The following is a 24,061-nucleotide window of genomic DNA, read 5'->3' on the forward strand; positions in this document are numbered from 1 at the left end:
AGTTATAAAAAGCATTTCAATAAAAATATGTTTTCAAAGTGATCTAAAAGAAGACGCTGATTTTGCATGTCTGGGTTCGTCAGGCAGGTCGTTCCAAAGTTGAGGTGATTTAAAAGCAAAAGCTCCAACAATGACTTCATTAAGTTTCATGTTCATCTGTGTTTAGGGAAGGACGCTCCAATGCTCACATCAAAGGAGACTATCAGCGCATTGGAGACGTCATGTTGAAGAACCTTCAAGGTCTGAAGGTGAGGTGCAACTCCGTGTAAAACTCTTATGTGTCTGTAAAAAGGGTAAAGTGTTGACGCTCATGTGTGCATGCGATTTTCCAATCTTTCTGTAGCCGCTGACAGCAAACCTGCACAAGCAGTCTGAAGTTCTGTTGGAGCTGGAGAAGGCGTGCAGGGCGTCCCGCAAGTTGGAGGGTCTCTGCAGGGACTTTGAGCTGCAAAAGGTCTGTTACATACCCCTCAACGTGTTCATTCTGCGGCCTCTGCACCGCCTCATTCACTACAAGCAGATCCTGGAGCGCCTGTGCAAACACTACCCAGCCACTCACGTGGACTTCAGGGACTGTAGAGGTACTACACTAACACACCCATATTAATAGGTTGTCTGGTGCCGCAGAATAATCTAACTGACAGTGTCCAATGATGTCTTACCTGTGGCTGGTCCGTAGCTGCTCTGGCAGATGTGACTGAGGTGGTGGACCAGCTCGAGGGAAGCCTTAGCAAGATGGAGAACTTCCAGAAGCTTTTGGAGTTGAAGAAGGATTTGCTTGGTGTTGACAATCTCGTTGTTCCTGGTCGAGTAAGTTTAAAGCTTGAAGCATTTTAAGTCCTCTGGCTGACCTCTAAACATCCGCTGAAGTTTTTTGAGAGAAATTGTGTGTAGCATGTGTCTAATAAATGATCTGTGTGTCTTTTGTTTTCTCTTTCTCAGGAGTTCATCAGGTTAGGCTGCCTCAGCAAACTGTCTGGGAAAGGCCTACAGCAACGAATGTTTTTCCTGGTAACACCCACTTTTTCATATTGGGTCATATCACTAATCTAATTATTTAGCTCAGTGAGCTCAGCGGAAAAATAATTATGTTTTTATCTTTTCCAGCTATACATTACTCAGACGGTGTTGGCAGATGTAGTGCAACTGCAAATGTTTGTACGGGGAAAAATAACACATGCTCAGGCTTTGACGTTGTTATGGGATGTTTTACACATGTGTTTGATTTGGGGAGAAATGTAACTTATAAACAAGGCTATAAAAATGTGAGCATATGTGAGCAAAGTGCTGAACACTAGTTATTATGACAAGTTGTTTGTGCCTCCTTAGAATTATATATTGGAATATGTACATTTAGTTTAGTGATTTTAAACAAACAAGAGACTCAATGAAATTTGGTCTGAAGGACTGTTCATTTCCATTTTCCATTTTCTCTGTCCCTGTCTCTGCCTCTCTGGCAATAGTTCAGCGACGTTATTTTGTACACGAGTCGGGGTATGACGGCGACCAATCAGTTCAAAGTGCACGGGCAGCTGCCGCTCCATGGCATGACAGTAAGTGCTCAACACGAAGTGCCTCAAACGGCTGTCACCAGTTTGTCATTACTGCAAATTAACTGCTTCAAACAGCTGAACTGCAGCTCTTTCAATGGCTGCCTCCGCCCCAACACACACACACACACACACACACACACACACTTTCAGGACAACTACACATGTCCTTCTCTCTCACTTTCTTTTCATCCTCACTCCCTCCTTCTCTGCTTTTCTGTCTATTTTGGTCCTTAGTGTCCTAGATACCGCTGCTCTCTAATGTTTTTTCTGTGTCTCTATGTTCTCCCAGATCAGAGAGAGTGAAGATGAGTGGGGTGTGCCTCACGCCTTCACGCTGGTTGGACAGCAGCAGTCGGTGGTGGTGGCAGCAAGGTAAGATCAGTGGCTGTCAACACACAGGTTCTTTGTATCTTGACCTAAAATTAACTCGAAGTGTCTACATGTGCGTACCGTTTTCTGGAGAGTCAAGATTTTCATGTGGAGCTGTTTGAGAATCACTACACACAGATGAATTCACACAAATAATGACAAACTTACAGAAAAATGTGTAATTCACTTTTCAATATCCTATTTTTGACACTCTCACTTTTACAGTTTCTGTTTGACTTCTTTGTTCAGTTGCCATTGGAGTTGATGCAAATGTACACTCGTCTAGCTCACTTTTAATTACAGTGAGCTCACAGCAATTAAGATTTATGGGCAGAGTCTCTGCTTCATGGACTTTCTATGCCCTGGGCTTTACTTCTCAGGCTAGATAGTCTTCTGCCTTACCTGCACCAAGAGAGGAAGAACTGAAGATATTCTCTGGAGGTGAAAACTCCTCTGCAAATTTTTTTAACACATTATTTTTCCAAATTTACTCTCACGTATGATTTTTTTCTAGCCGCTCATGATGTAGAAGCTTTCAGTGACAGAAAAACAAAATATAAGCAAAACAAAGCCACATTTTCAGGGCTTCATTTAATCCATGTTTTTTTTTTATTTATGATCAATATTCTCCTAAAAAGATGCTGGAATTAAACATCAATCAAATATAAGGATACTTAATGTTACATTATTAATAATATCACAATTTACTTCATTTCATCATTTTTCTTCATTTCAACATATTTTCAGGGGATTTTTCAGTTTTTTTTGTTGGTTCATTAATTGTTCCTTTTGTTTTTTTTGTTTTTTTTTTACACAATGTCCTTGACTGTTAGCTTTGCACTTTTTTATATTCTGACAGAAAAAAAGAACCACATTTTCTCTCTTCAGGCTAACATTTTGCTGATCCAGTTTTCATTAATGAGCAGATGGTGTCTTCGTGTCATGAAAATTTGGCAGCACACCTGGACTAACATGGCTCAAACTTGTGACATTTTTGTTAACGGGACTATTTCTAACCACCAGGCCTTCCCATTTGTGACTCATGCCAGTTTTGCTCAAGGGACATGCTGAGCACTGTAAAACACTTGTTTGTTTCTCACTCCAGTTCACTAACGGGGATGGAGAAGTGGATGGAGGACATAAAGATGGCGATAGAGATGGCAAAAACCAGCAATGGGCCTTCATCTGACCTGCTGAGCAGCAATCTGACAGACAACAGTAAGTCACTACATAAAGTATGAGTATGAATTGTATAACTCAGTCATTAGTGCTGACAAACAAGAAGTGAAAAAGAAACACTGGATAAACAGCCACTGTCAAGAAAATACTAAAACCCCACTGAATGAAATCCCAGATACATGAGACTACATCTGATTTGTGAATGACCTGACACTGTCTGTGTTTGAGCGCCCTTCTCCCCTCATCAGACTGCTCATTGTCTAGCAGTAACAACCTCCTGACTTTCCCAGAATGCCCTGAGGACTCCTCGGCGGAGGCGGAGTCTGAGGACGACATGACCACGTCGCACACCTCCCTGGAGAGGCCCGTCCCTCACCGTGGTAACACCATGGTGCACGTGTGCTGGCACAGGAACACCAGTGTGTCCATGGTGGACTTTAGCATAGCTGTGGAGGTACCGGTCAAACCTCAGCACTCAACCTCAGACCTGCCCCTCCCCTTCTGCCTCGCTGTTCTCTTTCTGTTTCTGAGTGTGTGCTGTATCTGAATACGCTTTGATTATCTCTCAGGGGGAACAGTATCCTCCTGTGTTGCACAGGATGTGAATCACACCACCCACACACTTAGACATGTGTATGTGCATCCTCAACAATAAAACAAAACAGGACGTCCTCTTGTGAAAGTATTACTCCCTAATACCACTAGTGCACAAAAACTCCACAGGTTTCCTTTAAACTGATATGCTCTTTTTTTTTAAAAATCTAGTGCTTTTCTATTTATACCTTTGGAAACTGAAAATGATGAGCCTTAGAGATTTTCCATCAGTATTGTTGAACTATTTTTTTTTTTTAAATCAGATGAATGTTCACGTTAAGTCACTCTATCTTGAAGCTGATTTATTCGCTCTTTTTGCAGTCTCAGTGAAGATACTGTTCCCACTTTTCCCTCCTTTGACAAACAGTAGCTAGTCTGACCTTATCTAAACTCAAAACTGTGGCTTTCCTGTGTGGTTCTGTCCTTTTTCTCCCCTCCTGGCACTTGAAATCTTTGGTTGTCAGTAAATAGAGAGAGAGCAGTGCGTAGATGTGCTAAACGTCCTCATCTCACACTAACAGAACGGATCCTGTTTTGGGATGTAGCCTCCCTACAACCCAGCTGTGCCCTGATCTAGTTCTGCTCTTCCTCTGTAGTTGTAACGACGTCCTCTTCACAGCCTTGCCTGGACACACCGTCAGCCTCCGTGTTAACCCCTGTCACTGCATGCCTGTGTTTCACCTACTCAGTCTCTGTGTTTCTGTCCTTCCCTCCCTGTCTGTTTTTTTCTCTCTCTTTTCCCCATGCGTCTGTGCGTTCCTCCGTGGTAGAGGACCCTAGTCCAGTCAGTGAGAATAAGGCCCCCCTGGTGGGGCCCCCCAGTGGCCAGGGACCAGTGCCTCTGTCTGTTATCTGCTGGTACCGTGTTCAGAGCCTCTCCTTTAGTGAATCCTGCAGGAGTCTAGAGGTAAAGGAGCCAGGCAGACAGGAGAGGCCCTATGTGTTGACTTGAACTACACCGTGGTGCCTCAGCTTAGGGATGCATTAACTAGTTATATATAAATTTTTGATTGACAGTTGATTCAAAATGAAATGGTTGGTAGAAGCACCAGGATCACAAAGTATCATGTAACAGAAGAACCACAAACTGGTTAAACTCAGGAGCAAAAAAATACAAAACAAACAAACAAAAAAACACAGAAAAATGTATTTAAAAAATAGTGTGAAGCTGATTTATAATCTAATATATTTTCACAGTAACCGACAAGCTAACAGCTGCTACAGCAGGCCGGCTGTGCAGGACACGACTCCCACCAACCTAAATCTGTTAAATCACTTTATCACCACATGCTTTAATTGATAGTTCATGGAAAAAAAAGTGGCTCAGTGAGCAAAAACTGAAATCAGTAGCTAAAAGTAATGAGTAAATGGTTGAATCATCCAGCTGCCGCCACACCAAGTGGCAGAATTGTGAACGCAAACTTGAGCAAAGGAACTGAAAACAAAAAGCCCACACCTAATCAGTAAATCCAGGACCAATATGTCTTTATTGTAACAGTATCTATTATAATATTATTAACTGGGTTAAGTGACAGTCATTTGGTATTGTTGATGAACAGATGTTTACAGCATCTCAATAATTTGCTAGAGCTGTGTGGGTATGCCTGATAGAAAACGCTACAAACCACTGTTCAAAAGATTGTTCAGAAATAAAATATTGTCAAAAGAGTTTAGTGCTTACCAACAGTAGATTTACAGTACAATATAAAAATAAAAGTTCAATTTCATGAGCCTGTCCTCCACATTTTCAGTCAAAACATATCAAACTAGTGGTCTTTAAGTGTAATGTGTTTGGATTTGTGTAGTTGTAGACTTCAAACTTGTCTCCCCCCCTCTTCTTTGCAGAATCAACTGTCAGGAAATTTACTAAGGAAGTTCAAGAACAGCAACGGCTGGCAGAAACTCTGGGTGGTCTTCACCAACTTCAGCCTGTTTTTCTACAAGTCTCACCAGGTGATGAACTCTCAACTTCTACTGTTTGCGCAGTGAACACAGCTTCTCCCGCATTCATTCCCCTCCGCACTCTGCGCCCATCAGTGTGTTTATCCTCCTCTGGGCTTGAAAGCTTCACACCTCTGTATTGAATGTCAAATGTCTGTGCCATATTAGAGGTGATCACACTTTCCCATGCGGTTTTTCATCTTGCTTTTTGCCTCAGAAAATGATTGGTTGCTCTCTTGGTGCAACAGATACTGTGAGTTTTAAATTTAGTTAGTTTGAAATATTTTGAATACAAAAACAAGCTGTCAGTTGTCTATTAGTCCTTAGTATTTCCACCAAAAATTTTTGTCTCTTTTCAATAATTATTAAAAGTCAAAAGATGCAAAATTATCCAAAATTATCAGAGGAAATGCCAAAAATAAAAGAACTAAAATTTGCATATAATAGAGGGTAATAGAGTATTTTGTCACTTTTATTTAAGTAAAGGATTTGAATTCTTCTTCTGCCACTTTGTTCCACTGTTTAATACTGTACTGTCTGTTTTGTTGGGAGTGATTGCCTTTTTTAAAATATCTGTTTGTTTTTCTTTTATCCCAAATACTTAATTTAATTACATACCAAAATACATTTTTAATTTAACATCATTTACTATTTCTGTTTCTCTTTTAGGATGATTATCCACTGGCCAGCCTTCCTCTGCTGGGTTACTCAGTCACCATCCCCTCAGAGTCTGAAAACATCCACAAGGACTACGTCTTCAAACTGCATTTCAAGTCCCACATCTACTATTTCCGAACTGAGAGTGAATACACTTTTGAGAGGTGCACAGGCTTATCATCCACACTCACATTTACTAAATGTATTTGCTGTGTTGTGGTATCCTGGATGTCAGAGGACTGATAAAACGCCTCTCTCTCTGCCCGCAGGTGGATGGAGGTCATCCGCAGTGCCACGGTCCCCTCCAGTCGCACTCGTGTCCTGAACAGCAAAGAGTCCCATCCTCAACTGAGTTAACTTGTTTCCACACGCTGTCTCCCTTGGGTGGCCCTTCCTGTCCCCCTGGACTCTTTGCTTTTCTTTTCTACACATATCTGGGACATTTGTACTTGTGTCCATGCACATTTGGTGCTTTTTAATGCTTTAATGGTGACATGTCCGCTGGTTTAGACTGCATCAGAGACTGCATTTTTTGGCATTTTTACTCTCAACTCTGAAACCTCTTTTTAAGGATGTCATTTTATACTGTTTTCTAATGGTCTGAACCACTTCCTATCTTTCTGATTTTACATTTTGTCATTGTTTGTTTTTACAGCAGGAACATGTTGATATAGATATTCAGCATTCTTTCTTAGATGGTTAAACTATCACTGCATTGTCATAAGGTTTTTGTCTACTTGTTCATTTTATTGAAAACAGCTGCTTTGAAAATGTCCTGCAACTTCAGTGCCAAACTGGTTTATATCAATTGTCCTCGACTTTTTAATGCTATTTTGTTATATTGGGGATAAGGAGTGTCTCCTATACTGTATACCATGAAATTTTAAATCATGTAAAACAGGCCACCTTTTAAAGGTCAATGCTCTGTTCACACCAGGCCCAGCACAATGTGTTCTTGTTAAAAAGGAGGTGATGAGAATATGAAATTATTTTGATGTATTATTGACATAACCCTAGGATTGAAGAAGTGTGGCCAGAAGTAGCTGCCATCACCACTAATGCCATTTCAAGTAAAGTAAATATTCTATTTGCTGATGTTTGTTGTATGAATACGTCTCAGACTGTTTTCCTTTTTTTTTTTTTTTTAATTAACCTGAAGTTCCCCTTCAGCTGTATGACACAATGTGAGACATGTTCATAATTATTGTATTATGAAGATGAAGTGTAATTGAAAGCTTTAAAGAATATGTGTGAAACAAAATAGAAACTTTCAGTTCTAAGCGCTGTCGCCCTCACTGAACTAGGCTGCCTCCCATATACAGATACCAGATCTTTTTATGGCTCAAAATGAATGGAAATATGCATTTGACAGGGTTTTGCAGTGAAGCAAATGGGATGGAAAACCTCGGTTCTGCTTAGAATTGCAGTGTTTTTCCAGACAACAGAGAGCTCTTTGGAAATGAAAGCAATAAAAAACTACTTCAGACTTTGATTTGTGTTACTTGTGTTTTTTGGGAGCTCAAGAGGCAGGAGAGATGTAGGCATGTGTCAGGGCAGTTCTTCAGTGTGTTGACTTGACCTACAGGTGGCATCATTGATCAAGAAGTTTGATGCAGCCACACTACAAGGTACTGTATAGTGTAGTGGTCTGTGGTAATGCAAGCTATAAGAAGCTATGTTCAGGGCTCTGTAGAGTGAGTGGTCTCTTGCCAAAATATTAAGCGTTGGTAAGTAATTAAATTAACTGCATTTGCAGTCATCATATTAAGTGATGACTGCAAAGTGAGCAATCCAAATACTGCTTATGTTCACCTGCATTTATTCCTCAGTCTCATTTTAGACAATCTGAACATTCAACCTACAAATATTAGGTGTGTGAGGAGCAAAATGATATTAAAATAATATGTATTAAACAATATAAAACTATTAATGAGTTTTAGGCACCATATCATCTTACTCATATAATCTGCTGCATCTGTGATCAGTGTGTGTGTGTGGAGATGTGTATAGTTAATGGGAGCTAAACAACCTCTTCCCTCCCTTCTCCCTTTTATTAGGAAGTACATATCCTCACAATACTACATAACTCACTTAAAAAATCATAAAAGCATTTGTTTAAGACATTGTTTTTTTCCACGCCAAGAAATTATAGCACTAAAGCTGAGTTTTGGTGTTAACCAATCATAACTCTCATGTTTCATGCAAATAAAGTACTAAATCGGCTCTGCTATTATCAAGTGAATGAACCAAGCTAAAAACAGTCTATTCAGATGCTAGAAAGGGCAACAGGGGTGGGGGTGGGGGGCTAGTTTTTGTTGTAATGGGAAAAATATTGATTCAGTCATTCATTGCTGTAGATGCTGGCTGTCCAAAGTCCAGGCCCAGCAGCTCACACACAGCTGGGAGTGGGCAGGCCTTTAAGCCGGTGAGGGGCGGAGTGCACCGAGGAGACAACCGGATTATACACCTCCTGTCTGGCGCTGGAAGAGCAATGAAACACTCCTCGAGAGGATACTTTGGTATGACAACAAGAAATCCGATGGAAGAAGGCAGAGCTGCGGAATAACGCTGCGCACGTTGATTCTGTTTTGGGTTTTTTTTGTTGTTGTTTTTTTAAGAGAAAAGTATGGCATCGAGAGGTGGGAGTGAATCAACAGCCGCGCCGCTACGGGACCCAGCTTCAAATTAGCGGTGCGCACTTGTGTGGATATCGGAGAGACGGATAAACCGGTGATGACTCTCCTCTAAACTTGGTCGATTTAACTCGGACGGTCATTGATGCAAAGTGGTGCGCAATGATGGCAACTCCTGCGCATCCGGAGACCAGGAAATTTACGCGGAGTCTGGGTAAACCAGGCACGGCGGCTGAACTCAGGCAAAGTGTCTCAGAGGTGGTGAGGACGTCCGTGCTGGTTGTAAGTACACACCTCCTCCTCAATGCCGCCGTGGTCAGTGTTATCGTGTCTGCCTAGACAGTTGTGGAACAGGGAATCACCTGCTTTTTTTTTTCCACGCACGTTTCCAGCAAAGAGGCAGCTGCCTTTAGGTCAGCTGAGCGGGAGCACATGTGGGCTTTAAGGGTGAAAAACTACAGGTGATCTTATGAATGAGTGACTGAGTGGGTGAGAGTGATTTGGAATGAATAAATGAGGGTGTGTGTGATAGAAAGAGAGATTGACGAGTTGAGAAGTTTTTGTAAAATTTTAGGTGGAGTTTTGTACACATAGCACAATATTAAAACAATCATTTGTTTGTAGTTTCTATAGAACATCTAATGTTCTCTGTAAACTTTGACAAAATGCCAGAGAGTTTTTCCAAACTTTCATTTTCACCCTTACTTGTTCCATTTATTTTAAGGGTCTTATTTCCTAGAGAGGCTGTAAAGAATCAGTGCATGATATCAAGGTGTTTTGTACTTGGTGTCAGTGAGGGCATCGGTTTCATAGGGATGCACTGAGATGACGTAATACCCCCTCACAAGGGAAAGTATTTGGCTTCTATTTCACACTTGAGACAGTGTCCAGTGACAGTGGCATAGTGCTGAATTTGACCGTCCACTTTTGAACATCTGGGCAACGAGGACCTGCCGTATACCTCCTCAGTGTCAGTTTTCCACAGAGCTCAGAGAAGAAAAAGGAGTCGACCCTTTTGTTGTGTCCGAGTGTGTTTGGTGCTCCGTCTGATTGTTCCAGTTTTCCAGGAAGAAGTTGCTAGGTAACCGAAACGGACACCGTCCAGGCTCTCTGTCAGGGAAATGGAATCCTGAGTCAGGATCCCAGACATCCAACCACACCTTCATATTATTTATTCATTCTCACTCTGGTGCACTGCCAGAGACGCCCAAGGGAGGAGAGCAGAAATGGATACAAGTATGCATGTTGAGAAATCAACATGCTTAGGACTGAATGGACTTGTAGACACTCTATGTGGGACTTTACGTTGTGTTTTTGTATTGTATTAGCTGTATTAGCAAGCATCCGGCATCAACAGATCATTAACAGATTGTGAGACAATAGGTCCCTGGACACAGACGTGTCTCAGAAAAGCAAGATACCCAGACTAAAAGAGGTCATTTTGTCTCTTCGTAGTTGTTTTTGTGTGACTTTCTTGTCATTTTGTATTTGTTTATAGTCCTTTGATTGACTATCAAACAAGAAACTGTCACTTCATACCCAGATTCCCATCCATGGGGTGGGCTCATGCCATCCTTGGCCACCCATCTGGCCCCGTCCCTGAATACGTGAGCTATAGAAATGAACGTATGGCTGTGTTGTTGAGTTCAAGTGTTTGCTGAAGCTTCTCAGTGGGACAAGAATGTGACTGCACACAAGACCGCTGTCCACGCAGCTTATAATTAATTCCTCCATGAAACATGTACATACCACAACGGGAATAGAGGGATCTGTTGCAGGGACATAAAGGGAAGATTGTGGTCGTTGTCACCCATTCTGATTCCTACGATAATGTTGTTTCCACTTGAAATGCAAGTCTTTTAAAGCGCAGAGAAGCACACTTCTTAATTTAGACGATAAAATACAGTATAGTACATACATATGCATTGGTCATGCAGAAATTTCTCAGCTGTGTTTCAGAGTCAAGTGCACTGTGCTGCTCTCTAACTCTCCCAACTATCTGTGTGTTTTCGTGAAGGCTCACACTGGCCTGAGCCTCTTTGTTTATTGTTGGAGTGGAGAGCAGAGGGACTTGTGACAGGCCAGAGCCCTCAGCTGAGCCATCCCTCTCTTTCTCCACACTTCAGGCATGCTGAGAACACTATTAGCTCCATGATGGCTGTCATCAGCTTTGAATTTGTTGCGCTGGTGCGCTTCGATATAAGACAGGAGGCTGTCTTGCCACCTTTTCTTGATGTGGAGTTAGAGCTGTATGTAAAGTGCTTTGCTGAGGTTTTTTTGTTTTGTTTTTAGCTGTCTGCACTCAGCTACATGTAAACATCATTAGTGTATTGGCGGATGGGTATATAACAAATCAGTGACAGTTGGAAATGTTTAGTTAGTGTATGAAGCAGCTGGGGGGGGCAGTTGTGTAATTGTAATCAATAGTCCTAACTGCCTGCCACCTAATGGTGATATACTCAGAAGCTGAGTGTTCCTGCTTTGTGCCTGACCCGAGGGAGCTGTCCACCAGATGGGTGTTATTATGTAGGAGTGATGCCATCAGCCGCCCATTGCCAGCACACACACACAACTGACTCACTGAGTGACCAGGAGGGAAAGTGGGGCTCTCGTGTGTGCTCTGAAAAAGAACATTAAAATGTTGGCAACATAGACAATCACCAATGGAGTACACATGTTGCTGCTTAGCCTCGTTGTTAGGCATTAAACTTAGTGGGAAAAGTCCCATTTACAAGCTAAATTGCTTTGACAAGATTCTCTGTGCCTCTTGGGGGCCTTTGTGTTTGTGAAAATGGCTGATGGGCAATTTAGATGCTTCTTAATCTGTTTGGCAGGTGGACAGCATTTCCTGTCTTGTGTTTTCACCCAATTAAATTTAGCTTCTACATCAACAAGCAGAGCCCAGTCGTCCTCCCTCGATGCATATAATTGCCCCATTTCCAATCTCTTTTCCTTCCTCCTGCCCATGCGACATCTTCTTGCATCGTGTGACAGGTTATATTTTACGTTTTGTTCACTGAAATCGAACATTGCCAGTATTGAGCCCCTGCTGCAGTGTAGAGAGGACACAGTGTTGCATTTTGTGAGGTCAACAGCACAAACCAATTCCTCTCCTACTGCTCTGCATGATAAAATACAGTATGCTCTGTCACACGTGCACTTTTTTGCTTTTTCAAAGTTTTGTAAATGTTCCTCAAGATGTGGGAATCCCGTGATCACCTCAGGTGGGTGTGTACGTAGTAAGAATGCCAGGGACTTTTTCCAAGCACTAGTTTTGATAGAGCATGTTCCTCTTTTGATCATTTGCAGAGATTAAGTCACGTTCTCTCATGCAGTGAAGCTGGATTTGTTAGTCATGCCACTCAACAAATATGCGTATAGTAGAGTTTAAGATTCACCTTGTAGAAGCTGAATTAGTCGAGTGATTATAGTGGTAAAGTTTGATAATCTTAGATTATTTATCCTCAGTCTGCCAAACTTCAAAAAAATAAAACACCCACTCTGCTGTGTCTTGAGTGTTTAAAGCCAATGGTGAATGTCACGTATGCCACAGGATAGAGCCGGTCAGAAGATTACAGGGCTGTCAGCGATGTGTGAGGCCTAAGCAGCTTGACCTCCCTCTGTATTCCTCTGTCTGTCTGTCTGTCTCACTGCAAGGCCTGTTGATATCTGACTAAAAGGGCGAATAAGCTGCCTTTGTTGCTATGATGGTAAATGCTACTCCACAAGAACAAACCCACGGGGGGGGGTAGAGATGGGAGAGCAGATGAGTTCTCTGAATGGGTCAATAATATATGAGGCTGCTCTTGTAACCAATGCAGCCATTAAAAGGCTCTCTATCACTTATGCTGTGCCCAAAACTTTGATACAGCTTAGTACAAAATTCCAAACTAAACTTTCCCAGCATCTCATTGTGTCTTCAAATTTATAAACCATGGAGCTCAGTGCCATCTCACAGTTCAGAACATTAAATACATTTGCCAGTTTGTACAGTTTTTTTCAAAGTTGTTTCTCACATTGGCTTGTTTTGTTAGTAGTCACGTGTTGGCCTGGAAATCAGTTTTCAAGTTTGATTCGTAGCAAAACTGAAAACAGTTGGAATACCTTAATTGTTGCCTTTTCAAACTGATTATTCAGGAGTCACAGGTTGCGATAACAGCTGCTACTCACTGTTGGCAGACTGGGTGGCTTTCTGCCCAGATGGGCTCCTTTTACTTTAATTGAGTGGGTAAAAATTGATTTGGGCACTTTGTTATAATTTAGCCTACATTTTGTATTGTTTGGGCAGTTTCTACCCCTGAAAAGTTCCCCAGGTTTTTAAAAGGAAGTGTGGAGATATTTATATATAAACCTGTGTGTGTGTGTGTGTGTGTGTGTGTGTGTGTGTGTGTGTGTGTGTGTGTGTGTGTGTGTGTGTGTGTGTGTGTGTGTGTGTGTGTGTGTGTTGGAGAACAAACTGACTCACCAACACCTCAGACAGTCAAAATCTAATTTTCAATCACAGGAATGGGGAAGAAAATAGTAGATAAATGGAGCTTTAGATAAGTTGTGGCTGTTCTTCATTTTCTTTCTCTAGTTGTAGAGCTCAGTGATTCTTTCAGAAAGTACACATTCGTAATAATTTTCAGATGATAAAAAGTCAGGTTCTTGTCTTAACTCAGTTTGGGAAACTATTTTATAAACTATTTTATAAACTAATTTAATTGCTTATTTGTTGAAGGTGTTTGTCAAGAAAGAAGCCCAATGTCATCTGGTTCCCAGTTGTGAAATGTCAGGCTTTTTCCTGTTTTATAAAGCCATGAATGCTTTTTGTTTTGGTCCACCGGTCGGACCAAACAGCCCGTTTGTACATGACATTGGAATGGGCATTTTTCCCTGTTTTCTGGTGTTTTACAGATCAAATGATTAATTGAGAAAACAATTAGCAGATAAATTCATAACAGCAGCTGCTACTTGCAGGCCTACACCTTAGGCTCGGGCAATTTTTCTCTGCAAAATTTTGTTATGTTTGCATGATGACAATAAAGACTCTTGAATTTAGAATTTGTGCTAGAAGCATTTTTCACTGTTTTTGCAAATTTTATTGACTAAACCATGGATGTATTGGTTGAAAGTAACTGACAGGTTACTTGACAGGGAGAATGATCATTAGTTGCACCCTTAATATTGGTTATCACTCAGTTTAAGGAGAAGGGAGAAGCCCTGGTGTGGTACATTCAGATTATGGTCAACGGTAACTTGCAATTGTCCCGTCCCCTGGCATCTAAAGAGACGAGACATGTGTCGGCTGTTATAGAGTTGAATAATCATGAACTGTTGTCTCTAAGGTTTTTCAAGTTAATGCTCTGAATGTGTTAATGCATCTTACAGTAACTGAAGTGGAAATATTTCAGCTCTTCAAGATCTAGATATAAGCAGTCAGTGACACATGGCTCGTGGAGTGAAGGCTTCAAGGAAAGTGAGAAATAAAACAAACCCATCAAACTCACTATAAAATTTGTCTGCTGGGTTTGGGCATGCCTCTTGGCAGTTGTGGTTATAATCTAAACCAGATTTGCCACTCAGGGCTGTTTCAGTTCAGAGTGGGAAGCTTGAGAGAATTCCTCAACTGAGCATGTCAGGATAATATAGAGCACTTTGTCAAAAACTGAAAGGGTTTCCTCCATCCAGCCCTGACCGACCCAGGTTAGAGCACATAAATACTGCAGTAGCAAAGCCAACTCAAATGATCCACTGGCCAGACAGACAGATTTTGTTCCAGTGCAAATGAAAACTGATTAAATATCATGGACATGAAATGCACAGAGCTTATCTCTTTTGGGACAGCTGATAGTCAACTTCGGTTTTGTTTTTTTCAAACTCCTCATTGTGCCTGAATATATCTTAACCACATGTCAAAGTAAGTGTTCGAACTTTGAACCAAGAAGGAATCCACAAAATTGGTTTGTGGTCACATCAAGAGATGAATTAACAATTTCTGGGCCGGATGTGGGAAATGAGGAAATGTTTAACTGCTTTTTTCCCATGAAAAATCTGTGTACTATGTAATCTGTAATCCATTGATTTTTTTTTTTTTGCTTCAGTAACTGCTCACTGAGATCCATGTCTATGAACCGATTTTGTGGTTGTTACATAATTCTCTCTTTTATATTGTTATTTCCATTACACAGATACAGCTATGCTTTGGTAGCAGTATAGGTGAATGTTGATGAATGTCAGAGTTATACATTTGATTTTTGTTCTCAGAATAGAAGAAAGCTCAGTGCCACCATGAGTTAAAGCTCTGAAATCTTACCGTCCTGCCTGAACAGGAAGTGCCCATGACTTCCTGTCCTTCATCTTATTGTGGGAGAGCTGAGGCCTGTCTTTTCCTAGATAGACCAGGTTTCCTGTGGCTGTATTTGGGCTGAACAGAAGTGTTGGGCAGGGCTCGCTATTAAACCGCCCACTCTGTCTAAGTGTTCTGCCTGATCGAGCAGGGCTGTTTTGGAGCACAGAAGAGGTTACCATAACAGAAAGAGCCTGCCGAGAAGCCTGGCCAGTGGGTGTTTTCCTGTTAGCATGTGCATGGCAGCTCTCTGGGACTTGTTTTACACTCATCTCCACAGAACATATACATTCCCAAAATCCAACTTGACTTTACTTGCCTCTGTATAGCCTGCTCCGGTGTTCAGAATCTGTAAGACAATGAGGAAGGTGTTTCTACCCAATAGTTTCTCTATGTCAAGTCAGGCTTGTTGCTTAGGTGAAGTTTGTTTTGATGAAGTGGGGGAATTCTTTCTCTGTGCCTCTGACAGTTTGTTTAGTTTTGGTGCTCTCTTATCCATCCAAATGGAGACTAGTGTGGAACAGTAGAACTGCTGGGTGTTCACTGTTATAGAAGCCTCCCAATATTACTTTTGACAGACCGAAGCTCCCTTTACACATTTATAGCACGTCATTCTGAATCAAACTTCCTCTCACATCCACTGTTGAGGCATACATCCTGCTATGGAGCCATGATTGTAACACATTGTCATCAACAGCTTAGCAATCAAGTTGGGTATTGCTTTGCTTCCATCCTCGAGGCCATTAAGGGTGCTATTTTTGAGTCAGCAGGGCACACACCTAAGTGCAGCTGTGCAAGACTTACTGACTCACAACCTCTTTGACCTTTTTCCTCTGATCATTATGTAGTTAATCCAGTTTGCCTTCCTCTGTAAACTGATAACAGCTCTGGCATCATCATTTCTGATCAAATAAGGAACTACAATAGATTTGAGTGAATGGAAAGGAGACTTCAGTTTACATGTTGCACAAATCATTGCAAAACATAAGGCTCATTGTCTTGGTGTGCTCCAGTTTATAGTCATGCCAGGTTATATGGATGGTCATGTTGGTTACTGGTCAGTCCACAACAACTATTGAATGGATTGCCATAGACATTCATGGTTTTTAGACGATCAATCAAACTGAGTTTGGTGATCCCCTAACTTTTCCTCTAAAATTTCAGTTTGTGTAGAACCTGCAAATTAAAACTAAAACTAAAGCCTTTACATTATTCCTGCTAAACACAGCATGTTAGCGTTTTTGCTGAATGTTAGCACACTGCATTTAGCTGAAAGCACTGCTGTGCCTAAGTAGCATCACAGAGCCACTACATGGCTGTTAGTCTGAGTAGAGCAGATTATACAAAATGTACAGTCCTTCTGCTGTCTTCACAAAGATGTATTCGTTTGAGAGCAGTCTTTGAATTATAGACACTGTTTATTCAAATGACACTAGTGCTTTGTCATGTGTTTTTATAGCCTTCTCATCAGACACATCATAGCCCTGCGAGGGAGTGCAGGCTTGTATGGCAAGAGTCTCCATTAGCCTCAAGCTGTTTCTAAGAGTCCTATGAATGGCGCCATTGCAAACAGGTCTTTACATGGCTTAGCCAACACAAGAGCTAGTGATTGAGAGAAATATATCAAGTGTAGGTGGATACTTCTCTGCCTGCCATGACTGATTCATTAGTTTTGCAAAAGGCCATCCAGAGTATTAGCCACGAGGTGACACTGGTCAAGCCTAAAGCACTCATCGCTCTGCACACATGCACCGACCCACAGATTAAGCTCATCGGATTAAGCCCTGAAAAGCACTACAACACCCCTGACTGGAGACTGAGCAAAGCATCCATGTTGGCTGATGGAGAAATGTCTAGAAAGAGCATACTAATGACTACCACATTTCCTTTTAAGCCCGTGTGTGTTTTTTGTGAGGTGTATTTACTATGCTAGCCTCCTTAATTTGTCTATAAAAGTAATGTTTCCCTCCCATCCTTCACTGCAACTGACCCTTAACTTGTAATTGTTGGAATACGGCTGTTAACATGACAGACGAGATTGGAGGGTGCACTGTAGGCTAACACTTGTAACCTTGTCATTATTTTTTCCGCCCAGTGAACGGCATTTTCTCCATTTTTGAATCACTGCCAATTACAGGATTTGCCCTCTCCTCTGAGTGGAGGTTTACTCCTTTATTTGCTGACTGTGGAGTTGACCTGATTCTTTGATGTACTGCTATACTCCAGTGTTTTGAACTGTGATAACCTTTATAACCTAAGGTCTTATAAACCTGTTTTATTTTTAGCCATGCTAGCTGTGTGGCCCCAGCATCAGTCTGCTGTTCTGTCAGTGCACCACGTTAGCCCAGACTGAAATAACTCAACAACTCTTGGATGGAATCCCATGAAATTTTGTACAGATGTTAATGGTTCCCAGTGGATGGACCCTAATGACTTTGGTGATCTCCTGACTTTTCCTGTAACACCAGCTAAAGGTTAATATTTATGTTTTTTGGTGAAATGTCTCAAGAACTATTGGATTCACCATTCACATTTACCCCATGGACTACTTTACAACAGCAACCCAGTCAACCAGTATATCAACTTAAAAAAACCGGCCAATTATAATGAAACATTTACTTCCTGTGTTCTTGTGTACTCTCAGTCACTCTCTTCCGTGTGACTGATTTGACTACCTGGGTTTAGTATCAGGCTAACAACCCATCCTCAGTAGGTTAATCTGCTTAGAACACCATATCTCTCCCTCTGGCCCCTCTGACATTGCCTCGCCGTGGTCACTGACCTCCCATTCACACTCTCAACGCAGAGCACACCAGGATCAGCTGCTGTCAGATTGTGGTGGACCACTGAGGGATGGATTAACATACAATTACCCAATACAAAAGCTAGTTTCCCATTGAGATTTTGGGTTAAACCCTGAATGAAGAGTATTGGGTATGTTTTTCACTTGAACAGAAACACTTGTTAAGTATTTATTTCTTTTGTGTGGAAGACGGAGGCTATATAGTGGGGAACTACTTAAGATTCCTGGTCTGTGCTGCTCTTTGACTGCTCTCAGATTGCAGAGATGAAAGTGAAAGTTACTGTTGACATTGTTATCATCCATCTGGGATTTCCCTGAAAGTCTAGGGCACTTATTTGAATCCACCAAAGGCAGCAGAGCAGAGGTGGGTAAATGCAGTAGTTATTAGGTAAATAGATAAAAGTCAGAGGTCCCTCAGTGTGAAATTAACCCTTCCCTGTGATGTTTCTCTATTTCCCACAGTGCATGCTGTTAGCTTAATTAAACAGAGTTCTTTGCAGTTCTCAGCACTCGTCCTAGTGGCTCAGTGCAGTGTGTGGATGGGGACCTGCCACAGCCAGAGGGATAAACTGTAATGACTTTTCACCAGGCTGCTGCATAGCTGGCATTCCTCACTCTGATACACAGTAGGCCAGAGGGGGAGGGGCACAACCTACAGGGGGTGGGGCCAAAGAAAGGATCATTTTTGGGCAGGGTTTGTGTCTCACCTTTGGATTTTTATGTAAATGTAATAGGTAAAGAGACAGATCCAAAGTACTCGGACCCTTTACTTAAGTGCCAATACAATAATGTAAAAATACTCTCTCATAAGTAAAGTCATGCATTCAGATCCACCTTAAGTAATAACAAAGAGATGATAACACTTTTTTATAATGTACCATTTAAATTTGAAAAGTTAATGGGAAGTATAGCCATTAGATAAATTCAATAATCCAATATCCCCATCTAAAATATATGAAGTGGTATAAAATGGAATTACTCAAGTAAAGTTTAAGTACCTCATAATTAAACTTGGGTTCAGCACTTGAGTAAATGCACTCAGCTTCTTTCCTCTCCTGGTGGAGACAAATTCTGTCCACACTAAACAGTACAAAGTTTAGACAAGTTATCCAGTGTAAAATGAATTTTGATGAGTTGCTCGAGCTGCCCATTCAAGAAACATTTACATGAAACTCTGAGGTCCTTTTTTTTTTCTTTGAAAGCCAAAGCAAAACCATTGTGCACTCTCAGCCCACAATAAACAAATGAGCTCTGTTTAAAGTGACAAATTCACTGAGATTTGAGGCATTTATTTATAAAAAGAAAAGTCCTTCGTCTGCTGTTATATTAGCTGACATTCAGAAAAATGAGACGGAGGAACACTAGACAATAGCTCGAAGACATAAATGAAAGTCTTACGCAGTAGGAAATCATGTGACCCTGGTAATCAGTGTTTGGTTTTTCTGTCAAAGCCCATGCATACAGTAGAGACAGGGCTCTCTGTGATGCTTTGTTTTTGTTTGCTCCCTGTTTGTTTTGCAGGGACTTAGCATGAGGAGGCAGGATTGTACTGAGTGTACATTAAGCTGCCACAGTGTCCCTTGCCTGGATGGATAAATAAAGTTAGCTCTGTGGTGTTTATGGAGGAGCAGCAGTGTGGCTCTGTGCCTGAAGGTCTGCTTTTAATCACACTTGTTTGTGATGGAGGAAGACAAAGTGATCCTGGACAGTGCACTGTTGACATTTAGCCACGCGTTATGTTGTATGAAGTGCCTAGAAAACAGACACCCTGTATGGTGGTAAGCATTATAAAGATGCAGGATCACATCCCAGTTTTTCACTGTGCACACCGCTGTGGAGATAAACAACTTAGTATCCCTGACTTGACTTAATCTCCTATTAGTGTCTCCACTCAGTGTCTTTCAAGACCAGTGACACGGTCCCCCATTCACCGAGCGGTGTGCCGAATTTCCCGCACCCATCCGATTAGCTGTGACAACTTCTCTGTGTTTCAAAATATGATAAAAAGAAAGTCCGTTATTTGAAACTGCTTCAACATTGTTTCCAAAATATTTCACACTAAGTCTTGCATGACTAATAAGTCTCTTAGGTTTTTTTTTTTTTCGGATTGGATTGATGGATTCTGGTTAATACAGGTTTTCAGCTTTTATTCATTTTTCCGTTTCTTGACACTTTCTCAAGTGACTCACTTAAGACTTGCAAAAATGTCAAATCCATCTTAGTTGCTATAGCAGCCATCCAGCTCACTGTGGTATTAGCCTGATCCATGAGGCAGGTTAAATCTCACAAACTGCCAACAGCAGAGACAGGATCAACAGCAAATAATAAGATTTTTTTTTTTTCATGAGAGAGTTCTGCTGCGCTGTGTGTGTTCCTATGTGAGGGACTGAGGGGGCTTTGCTGTTCCTAAAAATGAAAAGTGGCTTATTTGAGACACTGACGGGCCATGAGACCAAGTATGCAGTTCAATATCGAGGGTCCTAGACCACCTATTCTAAAACAGGGATGTATCCCATAACATGTGCTTCCTCTGTCAGGAAGGGTGGGGACCTCTGAGAGAGAGGGGGGCAGAGGGGGTGTCAGGGCACAGCTCAGGCAGCACCAGCAAATGTGGCTACAACAGGAAGAAGGCGGTGTGCCACTCCTGGATTTTCTAAAGCCAATCCCATGTGTGTGAAGCAATCAAAAATAACCACATGGCTGATAAATGACTGATTACAACAGATGTTTGTTTGTTTGTTTTAAAGAACTAAATTCATGCTGAAAATACAGTGCAGCTTTTTTGCGTTTGTGTATTATACACAATTAGAACTTATTTAAGGTATAAACTGACACACACATGCCAATGAGTTTTAACTTTATGATTTCAGGGCATATTTTTTATTATGTTAGCTTATGTATTTGTTGGCTTATAAGAGATTCGAATGAGTGGAAGACATAGATAAAATCTTTTATTTTGTATATGTCATTTTGTATTGCAATATCGATATATCTGGAAGATAATTGAGAGACTGTATAGATAAAATAACTTGATAGGAATGCATGTTTTTGGCTAATCCACCAAATAAAGTCGAATCACTTTGATCCAAAAATCATATCAAAACTCAGTACTGCTGTAATGCAGTTCTGCTGGTTGATTTTCAGCTTTGTTTGCAATGTTTCAATACACCCTGCGATTTTAAAGGGAGTAATGCAGGTAAATGGAAGTTTGACGTGATGTGTCACCATATTGTCTAACTACATTCAAGATTGATGCTGTTTGGATAACAAAATGTTTTCCTGTGTCTTCACAATGCAAGCAAGCCCTTTTCCCCCCACGTAGCTATAATGTGTGACAGCTTCTTGTAACAGCTGTTTGTGGCCTCCCTGGGGACCTGTGCAGTACAGTATTACAGGCTAAATCCACTGCCGCTTTAGTGGCACAGGTGCACGGACATGCGTGCATCTCCTCCTCCATCCTTTGCTTCCCTTGATTGTCAGCAGCGCTTATTGAACCAGGCTCAAGAGGATTTCCACTGCTTACAAACAAAGAGCCAACTGAGATTAGCTGATCCTTAGATTCCCAAACCCCTACCCGCCACCCAATTATCCCCACCCCATCTCACTATAACACAGCCTCTTCAAGTCACTACCAAGCCAGAAAAAAAAGCTGTCTGAACTGTCTTGGCTTAGCATGTTAGAACTTTACCTTTTATTTGGCTCTGTTTAAATTACCTGTGTTTTCTGCTTTATTGTGCTCTTCTTGTGCCACATCCTGTTTGTCTTTGGTTCCACTTTCACATTAAATCCTGTCTCACGCTGTTCTGCAGTTTAGAGGCTATAAAGATTAATCTCCCCTCTCACTACATCTCAGATTGTGTTTACACCTCTCTCCCAGAATGCCGTGTTAGATAACAATAGCTTCCCACCGTTTCTTCCTTGTTTCTCTCACCTGGCACTTTCTACAAACTCTGCATTCAGCAGTATGGTGCACGCCTCATGTTCCTGTGTGGCGACTGCTGGTGTGTTGAAAGTGAGAGAGCTGCTTTTTAATCTGCTCTGTCTAACTGGCTTTCATTGTGGGATATTAGAGTAAATCTTGGTACGGACCATCTGCTGCTCCAAAGAGAAAGCATTGCAACTGGATTAATTGTTAACTGTGTTTTGATTAAGAGGCCTTACTTAATGTGTCATTTCCCTTTTAATGACTGGTGAGAACTTTGTTATTAACAAACTTTTGAGTGTCTTATAATGTCAACCAATGCTTGTAGTATGTGTTGATCATCAAGTGTATCAGCGGCTCAGGCCCCAGTTTGTGCATCTCATGTGTCACCATTACATTTGAATTATAGGTCTATGCATCCAATTTTCCCCCCACAAAAACCCAACAAAAAAACAGCTTTTAAAAAAATCAGATTATTCAACAACAGTTATCAATGTTCTGAAAGTACTTCCGTATTACTAAAGACTCTTCTAACCGTCTGAAGGAAAAAATATTCCATCCACTGCATGATAAAATATTTTAAACCTGTTTGTTAAGTTGTGACTCTGTTTCCTAATCCAAACAACACAGATGGTAAAAAGTTTTATTCTGCCATAAAACTAACACATTTCTCTGCATATTCATTAAAAAAAAAAAAAATCACGCATTCGACCCGACATGTCTCTTTACTCACTTTGTAAATTTGTGGATCAAAATTAAAACATTATAATCTATTATATAATATTACTTTCCACTTTATATTTTCACAGAAAATAACTTTAATAATTTGCTTGTGCTTTGCATATGACATTTCTGGCTAGATCAATAGACACAGCTTGAAAAACAGGTAATGATATTTTCTATCCTGGAACAGATGGAATATATTTACATCCAGATAGTTAGAGGAGGCTTTGGGAATTCTGGAAATATCTTAAGAAGTTTGACTCATACTAAACTAGTTACTAAATAGACAGAAGGGCCTGAGCCTTACCCTCGATTGATGTCATATTTCTGAAGTTAAGTGGTCAGCAAGTTTCAGTACCACAACACACTGAACTGTGCAGAAAATACACCAAGTGCTTTAGTGATTCATTTACAGCTTTTAAAACAACACTTCACTTGTGGTTGGGACTAGCACAGTGTAGCTGTTTCGCCTTGTGATGGCCTCACGTCAGGCCAGCATGGGCTTGTTTCAGGATCTCTCAGCTCCCACCTTCCTCACTACATGTCAGAGCCTGACCATGATGACACATTCCCTCTACAATCTACTTCACACCTGGGCATTGGTCACTGACCCGGTGTGGGTTGTTTAGACCAAACTGTAGTAACCACAATAAGTGATGACATCTTGCCATCGAGATGACATTTTTCTCTCTGTGCAAAACACCATACCTGGATATTTTGGTTTCCTGCTTCCTGCTGAATAAAACTATTGACAATTCGTCATCACTTTTTTTTTTATCACAGTGTTATCACTAAGCCTCTGTTGGCCTTGGTAGCCAGCAGGTCTGCTTCATGTTTGTGATTTGAATGAGGTTTTGGAGCTGTGAAAATACTGTTAACTCTCTTTCATCCTGTGCAGTTCACTTTGTATATGGCCACCTCCTCTTCCTCTGTAGTGACTCTGGTGTTGGGAATGATTGTTTCCACAGTGAGCTGCTGGAAATGACACGCATGTGACAAACAATGGCTGCATTATACCAATAAGTGTAGGGAGGAAAGCACTGCCGGCTGTTTCTATAGACTGTAGTATCACACAGCAGCAGTATAGTGACTGAAGGACGGACCATCACTGTGTGTATCTGCAGTGAATGAGAGTTTTGTCACTGTGCATAAATAACCCATAATCATGCAATATTTTTAGTGTCCAATAATATGTCTCATTTCATGTTTGCTTATATATATATATTTTTTCAGTGCAGTATCATTCTCTGCCTGTAGGTGGCAGTGATAGCATTCATACACATACACATACTACCTTTCACCTTTCATCAGAGGAGAGCTTTGCAATGCTTTGTGCATGTGTGTGTGTGTGTGTGTATA

General features: G+C 41.1%; 2 protein-coding genes across 5 annotated transcripts in view; both read left to right on the top strand.

The window, feature by feature from the left end:
- Positions 1-7,771, top strand: part of LOC121194724 (FERM, ARHGEF and pleckstrin domain-containing protein 1) — a 50,154-nt gene extending 42,383 nt beyond the window's left edge. Inside the window, exons 17-27 of the mRNA XM_041057723.1 lie at positions 167-248; positions 344-581; positions 680-810; positions 943-1,011; positions 1,464-1,553; positions 1,843-1,925; positions 3,028-3,140; positions 3,392-3,555; positions 5,541-5,648; positions 6,306-6,457; positions 6,563-7,771. Of these exons, the coding sequence (XP_040913657.1) occupies positions 167-248; positions 344-581; positions 680-810; positions 943-1,011; positions 1,464-1,553; positions 1,843-1,925; positions 3,028-3,140; positions 3,392-3,555; positions 5,541-5,648; positions 6,306-6,457; positions 6,563-6,650 (1,318 nt within the window). The 3' untranslated portion in view covers positions 6,651-7,771. The remainder of the gene's footprint in view (positions 1-166; positions 249-343; positions 582-679; positions 811-942; positions 1,012-1,463; positions 1,554-1,842; positions 1,926-3,027; positions 3,141-3,391; positions 3,556-5,540; positions 5,649-6,305; positions 6,458-6,562) is intronic.
- A 1,026-nt stretch (positions 7,772-8,797) lies between these two features.
- zmp:0000001200 (dedicator of cytokinesis protein 9) overlaps positions 8,798-24,061 on the top strand; it is a 75,266-nt gene continuing 60,002 nt past the window's right edge. For 3 of the 4 annotated variants that reach the window (XM_041056585.1, XM_041056586.1, XM_041056588.1), the window contains exon 1: positions 8,799-9,208. In XM_041056585.1, coding sequence (XP_040912519.1) covers positions 9,089-9,208 — 120 coding nt within the window. In that variant the 5' untranslated portion in view covers positions 8,799-9,088. Of the gene's footprint in view, positions 9,209-24,061 lie in introns of all 4 variants that reach the window. The other variant, XM_041056587.1, reaches the window with a different exon arrangement.

The sequence above is a fragment of the Toxotes jaculatrix genome, chromosome 15 (genome assembly GCF_017976425.1).
Source record: "Toxotes jaculatrix isolate fToxJac2 chromosome 15, fToxJac2.pri, whole genome shotgun sequence".
Classification (NCBI taxonomy): domain Eukaryota; kingdom Metazoa; phylum Chordata; class Actinopteri; family Toxotidae; genus Toxotes; species Toxotes jaculatrix.